The sequence below is a fragment of the Frankliniella occidentalis genome, unplaced genomic scaffold (genome assembly GCF_000697945.3).
Source record: "Frankliniella occidentalis isolate FOCC.00 unplaced genomic scaffold, Focc_3.1 Scaffold117, whole genome shotgun sequence".
NCBI lineage: Eukaryota > Metazoa > Arthropoda > Insecta > Thysanoptera > Thripidae > Frankliniella > Frankliniella occidentalis.
This window is the reverse complement of record NW_026267245.1, coordinates 111134-119815: the sequence shown is the minus strand read 5'-3', so window position 1 is coordinate 119815 and position 8682 is coordinate 111134. Positions and strand designations below refer to the sequence as shown.

The window sequence follows — 8682 nt, the reverse complement described above, 5'->3', positions numbered from 1 at the left end:
GGGGGGGGGGCGTGGAGGGGGAGGCCCGATGGGGTGATGATGAACTCTGACGGCAATGAAGCCAGACTTGTGGAGGGGAAGGTCCATGTTGAGCGGCGCCGCCGCCTGGCCCGGGCTTCGTGTCTCATCAGTACCTTGTGACGCAGATGAGGGGGCCGGGCTGTGCTGTGCTGGGCCGGACGGACAGTCGAGTAGACCTAGGGGCCGCCCCGACCACCACGGCCTCCTTTATAGCTGGGGCGCAGCAGAGGCAGCTCCATCGGCCTCTCCAGGACTCTCTCTCCCTCTCCCGCCCCCTGCTTTGCCGTAGCGAAGCTAATTTCGACCGGCTGACCGGCCTCCTCCTGATCAGTCAGCCATCCCAGGATAGCAAGGGTCTATTGCCGGCCTCCTCCCCCACCCCCTCCTCACTTGTGTCCCGCGCCCTTGTCCGGTCGCGTCACTGCTCCGCAGAGAGCCCAGCAGCCCTGGTGCTCCTCATTCTACTCTCCTCTCCTCTTCATCCTTCTTTGCCCGCGTCTTCCAGATTTCGAATTTCCCCCCCCACCTCCCGCGCGGCCCTCCTGTTTCATTCTGCCGCTGCTTTGGCATCGCAAACTTTTGTCCCCCGTCCGGCTAAGCCCCATTCAGGTCCCCCTCCCTGCCCCTGGGTCGCGCGTGGCCGCGCACAGCAGCGGCGCACAGGACGACGAGGGCATTTTTTAATCAAAGTCGCGGGAGTCAAGAAGCCGTAATTACTCTGATGAATGCTTCCTTATAATGGGGAGCAGGGTATTGGCCAGGGTCCGACGGTGCGCCCGCCTGGTATGGTCCCGCCCAGTGTCCGCCTTCCGCGCCATTAGAGAGAGAGAGAGAGAGAGAGAGAGAGAGAGAGAGAGAGAGAGAGATAGCGAGAGAGAGAGAAAGAGAGCGTGCTTTGTGCTGCAGCGCCGCCAAAACAAACACCTCAGGCAGGCTCCGTCGTCCTTATTTCGTCGCAAAGTTGCCACAATAAAGGGGCGTAAAGGCGACCGGCTCACAAAAGAGTCCTTCTCATCGAGGAGGCCAGGCCCGGTCGTCGGGTGGCCGCGGGGCGGCGGCGCGGGGGTTCTGGGTCCTTCCCTCGTCGTGGAGGTCCTCGTTTATCATCGGGGGAGAGAGTCCTTATAGAATAAAGTCGGTGTGCGGGCTGCCGTCCTTCGGCCAACGCGCCTCTTGTGTGAGTGAGTGAGAGTGAGAGGGAAGGGCGACGTCCCGGTCACTGATTGACAACGCCCAGGGCGAGGTGGACGCAGGTCCGGCTCGACGAGTGGAGAGGCATCGACTCCGCGCGGGCCCGTTGAACCGACCGGGGCGCGGTTGGCGCCCCCCGCTCACTTTTTATTTTCTGCACGCGGACTGTATAGTGCATTTGTTAGTGTGTGGGTGAAAGGCCGCTGACTGACTAGAGGCAGTATAGAGGGTGGCTTATTCGCACGGTCTCTTTTTTTTTTTTTTGCGCGCGCGCGTTGGGGTGTTTCGAACCTCCGTGGTCGCCACGTGCCTTTTGCCGGGCTATAGATTCGATATCGTTTGGCTTATTCTTGGCGCAAGGGCTGTGCGAGAGGTCGAGGGACGACCGCGCCGTGATGATGTCTCCGGGCTATTTGTCTCCCCACCCACTGACAGGCGACCGCGTTTGCCTATATTAAGGATCGCGCGAAGCGGTAGGCCGTGTGAATGTAGGCTATTGTTGTTTCCTATCCGGCCAATAATAGTAGACTGTCCAGTCCAGTGCTGTGCTGGAGGCTCCAGCATGGCTGCAGACAGAATACAGTCGCGCAAACGTGCGGGTGATTGAATGAGTTTGATGATGCAGATGACAAAGGTCCGACCAGCCTTGCGATCATGTAGCCTTTTCATCGCGCTTGTGTGTGTGTGTGTGTGCGTGTGTGTGTGTGTCGGATGTGTTATCGTGCCGTTATCGCTTGTCTATTATTATTCATGCCACTTTGGGCGTGCGCCTGATAAGCTATTGGCGGTGCGTTGTTTTTGGCTTTATCGGCTGCTCTCTGGAGCGTCGCTGAAGTGGAGTGGAATTTTGTGTAAAAATTGTGATTTAGAAACACTAGGCGCCGTGACTCCTGAGTATGGGCGAGGGCGCGAGGGCAGTTTAAATTGCAAATTATGACACATTTTGTTCTAAGATGTATATTTTTTTTAAATACATGAAAAGTTTTTCTAGTATGGATGATGGAGGGGGATGGAATAATTTTTTGAGTGTGCACTTTGTTCATTTTGTGTGTTTTGTTCCACAGCACAATGTTCCGGCGCGCTGGGCATGCAGTCCCGAGCCATCCCCGACCAGGACATCTCGGCCTCCTCCTCGTTCCACGTCGGCAACGTCGGCCCTCACCGAGCGCGGTAAGTAGCGCGTTAAATGTTTGAGAGTCACGAGATCCCATTCCCTAATCCCCCTAGGAATCCCCTTGCTCCCCTCCCGGTGGCGTAGCGGGGATTGCGCGAGCAGAGGGGGAGGTGCGGGGCGCGCGAGTGCAAGAGAGACGATCGCACAATCGTGGCTGTACACGCCGCCGGGGCCCACCAGCCCGCGGAGCAGGCGGGCGGTTGATTTTGAGCGAGAGATTGTCTGTGTTTGCTTCCTCAGACAATAACGACCACTCAGAAAGAGAGTGCGACTAGAAAGGGTGGGAGCGAGAGTGATAGAGAGAGAGGGGGGGGGGAGAGGGAGTGCTCAGGAGAGAGAGAAGTGCTGGGAGAAAGAGAGAGACGGAGCCATCTGAAACAAATCCATTCCGCTTAATTGAATGTCTAGGACTGGGTGGTGCAACTTACTACTCTGCCTCTCGGCACTTACAGACAAAGCGAGGCAAAAGCCCGTCCAAATCCTCGGCTCGGCGCGGCGACGCCGGGGCAGCAACGCTCCACTCCGGTGATGAAGCGGCGGAGGGAGAGGGGGATGTTTTGTCGTCTCGGCGCTGACTTTTCAGTTTCTCATAGTTGTTGTTGAGAAGATCGACGCCTCCTCCAATCTGCTTGGGAGCCGCCGCTGCCGCCCCTTCTTGCTGGCTCGCATCCTGTGGCAGCCATCCTCCCTCGAGCGTCAGATTGCGACAACGAACCGACAAACTTTTGCGGCCCTGCGTCTTTTTGCTTTCGGCCCCTTGCTCTGCTTGCGGACCGACCTGACTTTGCTCCGCGCGAAATTATCATTTATTATTGTTCGCTTCTTAATGTAGTGATTGAGGCCCAGCTGGGGAGATGTTCGCTCTGGTGGCGCCAATGTAAGGGCCCTATTCGAAAAAGAGATGCGGTACATCGCCCTTAAAAACGTTACAGATAACACCATGGCCTTACTAGACCATGGTGTTATTTCGAGCGTTTTTGACGGCGACGTACCGCATTTTTTTTTTTTCGAAATAGGGCCCTTGCATTGGCGCCAAGAATTGATAGCCTTGCCTTGTGTATGCCCTCCCGGCACACGAGTGCTAGGGGCACAAGTAGGAATGACATGTTGGACATGAAAGGAAACTGAGGGGTCATGCCACAGTCTGTCGCCGCGCGTTGTTCAGCCCTCGGCCACCTCTATGCGGCTGTATGTGCTGCCGACATGCGCGGCCAGCATCGGTACTGTTTCAGGCTGGCGTGCGGACACAAACAGCACCTGCAAAAAACAAAAAAAACAAAAACGAATAAGATCGCCAGCACGATTCTATACAAAAGCAGTGTGCGGTGTTCAGCCTCGCGTGGATGAAACTATTATTCGCTGACCGAAGCTGCTCCGACCAAGTCGCACACAGGGCTCCGGCGATCTCTCCGTCTATTCGTAAGTCTGTCGGTCTCTCGGTCGCCTCCGTGTCTTGCGGCCCGTTGTCGAACCAGGCTCTGGATGGCCCGCCGGCCAAATGTATCACACCCTTTAGCAAATGTACAAAATTTTGTACACAAGTTTTTCATACTTATGGCTGTATTAAATTCTGCAAGTTTATATGCACAACAAAATGCATATAAGGGTTTAGCGTGTTGGTGTGGCTAGGCAGGCGACCCCGGGAAGGGCCGCGAAATCCTAAGCCAACCTCGGGGCCCTCTTGTGCGCGTCGAGTGCGTGGCGGTGCGAGGCGGGACCGTACCGTGGCCACCACCACAAGGCGGGGCGGGGTGGACCCCGCAGTATAGTGCCCTCCTCATCCGCCCCGGCCGCTTAAAACTTGTTTCCGTATTATAAGGGGGTGAAAAAGCGCCGCGGCAGGGGGTGGCGCCGGCGCCTCACGGCACTGACGTATGGCGTAACTTTCCCGCGTGCCCCCCTCGCGAGATTACATTATTTTCGCACCGTCCTCCCGCCACGCGCCGCCACGCCACGGTCAGGAGGGAAAGCGACGCCGGCAGCCATCGTGCTGCTTTAAATTAGGAGCAAAAGTGTCGCGACCAGCACGTGTAGTATTCCGGGTGGTTGGGGGACCATGTCCCGTCCACCCCCGGCAGAGTGCGCCTCCCGTGTGCGCCTGAAGGGAAGGTCAACAGGACCGGGCGTGAGAGTGAGAGCGATGTGCAACAGACACGCCACACAGTTCTCTAAATATCTTCGCTACGATCTAACGGCCGGACGTGTCGCAGTGTAGGCATCCACTGCGCCTGGGCCTGCGTGTTGTTGGAGATTTCTTATCATTTAAACTCCACACATTTCATTATTTTATGTGTTTTACTATCTGTTCCGTTTTTATTTCTGTTTGTTTTTTCACATTTTTTTGCTTGGCTCTGGTGCGACCATTTGCGGCGCAGACTGAGTGCAGGCCACCGGAGAGAGAGAGAGGGTGGTACGGGCTGGAACTGCTCTGCAGACAGATGCAGTAGTGTGGCAAAAAGAAAAACAGAAAAAGAAGCGAGGCTAAAAAACACAAAGAGGGGGAGGAACATGCACGTTGGTGGCTGTCCGTCCTGTCGTTGTTCCGGCAGAACAAGTGGAGCGATTTGTTTGATGGGCATCGGGGCTGCTCGCGAGAGGGACGAGGATGGAGAGGGAGAGGAGGAAGCGTTGGATGCAGCGAGTCGAGCCGGTTGCCTATCCTCGACCTGGCGGGCGGCGGCGGAGGCGGCGCACTCTCCTCCTATCGTTGCTGCAAACCGTTTTCTATCCGCTCGCTGGCGCCTCCTCGGCGCTTCCCAGCTGGTCGCTTTTGCGTTTCTATCCTGATTACCCGCCATCAACTTCCGCACCCAGGCCCGACAAACAAGTCGAGCCGAGCCGAAGCCGAGCTGGAGCCGAGCCGGAGCCGAGCCGGAGCCGAGCCGGAGCCGAGCCCGGGCTCAACAGAGCAGCAGCAGCAGCCCCGAAGATTGGGGGGTTCCTCTAAATTAGGGGATGTTGAGGGCTGCAAGGGTAGTCGGCGCCCCCGGGGCGGAAAGGGGTCGGTGGGGGCGGCCGAAAGGTACAAATAGAGGTGTTAGACGGGGCGTCGGGGCTGGGGGGCGGACTATGGGTTGGCGGGTCTGGGGGCGTAAAGATCCCCCGTCAGACCAGACCCGATGGGGGTGGGGGGTGGGGGGTGAGTTGTTTTGGAGAATGGGGAGAGAGGAGGGCGTTGGTTGAAATAAATAGTCGTTCGACTTGGATCGGACCTTTACGTGGCGGCAGAGTATGGGGGGGGGGGAGGGGAAGTGCCTCACTGCTTGCAATCAGGAGCACAGGGTTATCTCTAATCGTCTCTAACTCTCTACTCTTTCGATGGAATCATTTAAAACGTGGGCACATTTCTGATAACCGATCGATCCACCTTAAATTTAATTTTTAACATTGTAATCGGTGAGTAAACAGTGTGCTCTTATATTGTTGCCGCTGAACCGCCCCCACCCTCGTCTCGTCTGCGAAGACTTCGTTAATCAGTCTCCATTAGGGTGGTATTCCTCTTCGTCCTGGGCTATGGTGCCTGTCTGGTGGGCGTGGAGGGAGGGGGGTGAAGGAGCAGCCAAGAAAGACACTGGAACACAATCGCGAATTTAATCACAAAAGTCAAAAACTTGTAATTAATCGTCAGAATAAATTTGTCATTGTCTTCATCTACTTAACAGTTTTTCGATCACCCTAATGTGCGATTGCTTCATTGCTTTTTACAAAGTGACTTTTGGATGTTCGAGTGGCAAAATTAGGTTTCCTCCTTGACGTCGTGGTGGTCCTGGTTGGAGGGTGGTGGTGGAGGGGCAATGGGGGAGGGGGGAGGTAGGCAGGGTCTGTTGGAGCCCCCGCACCCCGAGGTTGGTCAGTACGGAGCAAGAGAGCCGGTCCGTATGACTCCGCGTGGACCGCAAAGTCCCCTGGCAGCTTTACTGGGCTTTGGTTGGGCCGGCGGTGCAGCGGGGGCCGAGACGGGGACGGGGCCGGCACGGGGCTCTTTGCTTGCCTTGCTTTTTGTCCGGCCAAACCCCCGCAAACCCCACCGGCTGGACAGGACCGGCCAGAGCCAAGGAGAGGGAGCGGAGCAGACCAGAGTTAGTGTGGGGCCGTTCAGGAATAGCACGTAACACTCTGCAGGGGGCCGCCGGCTGAGGAGCCTTTCCAGCACCCTTCCCTCCCTTTCTCCCTCCGGAGTGCCCTGCTTCTGCTCTTCTTCTACACTAAGGCGGTAAGAGGCCATCGGGCTGCTTTAGCGTTGCCAATCAGAGCCACCGAAGACTTTTAAAGCAGGTGGGAAGGGGGCTGATGGAGGAGGAGGGGGCTTCAGTAGTAGGCTAAAGCTGTCGCTTGTGTTGTGAACTCTTTCTTTGGTCCTTCTCTCCCTCTCCTTCTTACTCCACTCTTACGACTTCTCGTCCCCACCATCACCCTCTTTTCCTGGTCGCGACACCCGCCGTCGCGTCGTGATCCATGCCAGTTGGACAATAATTGCGCCTTAAAGCGTTTGCCGAACAACTTCTAGAAGAGAGAGAGAAGCGAAGGGGAGTAGAGAGGGGAGAGGGGCAGAAACAGCAGCAGCCAGAGGGAGAGAGAGAGTAAGGAAAGGGGTGGAGGTTTACGAAGCTGACAGCTACGCGGCGGAGAAGAGGGAGGAGGGTGGGAGTGAAGTGCGGAAAGTAAGAGTGGGGGGTTGAAAGGGGAAAACGGGGTAAGGGAAAAAAACAAAGTCGTTGGGCAATGTCGGAGGGTGAGCTCGATAGAGCGGCGACCAGCAGGGCGGCCTGGCCTCTGCGATAAATAATAGTCGGGAGGAGAGGACCTTAGTACCGAACGTAATGGGGCAACTTGTTGCCCCACCACGCCCCGCCACGCCCCGCCCCGCCCGTTCGGCGAATATGTCCTCCAGAGATACGGTCGCTTCTATGCAGACACAGCAGGACGTCAGATGAATGTCCGCGGAGACCCAGCGCACCCAACATCATGACGTTTGTCGTCGCAGTTTGGGGGGACATCGACATGACGTTCGCTGAGGAGCTTGGGGTGGCTATATGGTTGGTTGGCAGCAAGGATGAGTTTTTGAGCCCTGCTTGCGGCCCGTCTGCTAAACGGGGCGTTAGTTATCAACCGTATTGATTATCCATCCCTCCGGACCCGGAAAACGAACGTGTAGTACATTGGGCCTACCACGTGGTCTGTCTGTCTCTCTCTCTCTCTCTCTCTCTCTCTCTCTCTCTCTCTCTCCCTCTCTCTCTCTCTCTCTCTCGTACGGTGACAGCGTTGTGTTGTTGGCCGTTAAAGCGCTATCGGACACGGCAATCGGCTGATAAGGGGTACGGCTGTGTTTGAACGCGGGGCAGCGGCGGGTGCGAGCACCACCCCCTTCGTTGACTGCTCCCCGAAAAACCTAACCTGGCTTAGACCCGAACAGCGAAAAAAATCGTTCACAAAATCAGACACATCATTTATGAGTCACCAATCGAACTTTTTTGTGAATAACCCCATGTTTTTTTTGTTGTGTGCCGCGCAGAATCCGCACGGAGGGCCACGGCGGCGCGTGGTGCCCAGAGCACCAGGCCACAGCTGACCCCAGCGAGTGGCTGCAGGTGGAGCTGCACACGGTGCACGTCATCACGGCCGTGGAGACGCAGGGCCGCTTCGGCAACGGCCAGGGCCAGGAGTACGCCGAGGCCTTCATCCTCGAGTACTGGCGGCCCTCGCTCGACAAGTGGGTGCGCTACCGGGACCAGGAGGGTGAAGAGGTAAGACAATCATGTTTTTTGTAAAAATATTTTTTTGCCGCCCCTTTTTTACGACCCTAGTCAAATCTAAGCAGGCTGACAATAGAAAAAAATAAGTGCTCGTGCCCAAACCAATTGACTTAAGAGGAGGGGGTCCAAATATTATTGCGTTCTAAAATGTTCAGGACGATCATTGGAGTCCATGGGTACCTCATGATATTGGTAACCCGGAGTCAAAATGTAATGGGGTCCCTGTGGAGTGTAATGACTGACCTGAACCTGTTGGGACCCCATAATTTTTGTACCCCCCTCCCCCCAAAGTCACGTAGTTTTGGCACAAGTCCTAACGTAACCGGGTGAAACGTTACCTATGCAGGCGTAGGGCGAAAGAGGTGCGAGGACAAACCTGCAACCTCCGAGCACTAGTAAAGAAACACCCGGTACAAGCCTAGAAGTACCCCCCCCCCCTCTCTCTGGCTGCGACAGCGGATTTTTCCGGAGCCTTTGGCGCCTGAGCAGCGCGCACCCAAGACTATTTGTCGCACCTGTCGCGCTTGCCGTGTGCGGTCGATG

At 56.4% G+C, this 8682-nt stretch overlaps 1 protein-coding gene across 3 annotated transcripts in view; it reads left to right on the top strand.

The window, feature by feature from the left end:
• LOC113205977 (discoidin domain-containing receptor 2-like) overlaps positions 1-8682 on the top strand; it is a 150837-nt gene that overhangs the window by 115278 nt on the left and 26877 nt on the right. For all 3 annotated transcript variants that reach the window (XM_026421825.2, XM_026421824.2, XM_052270319.1), the window contains 2 exons: positions 2277-2382; positions 7899-8130. In XM_026421825.2, the coding sequence (XP_026277610.2) occupies positions 2277-2382; positions 7899-8130 (338 nt within the window). The remainder of the gene's footprint in view (positions 1-2276; positions 2383-7898; positions 8131-8682) is intronic.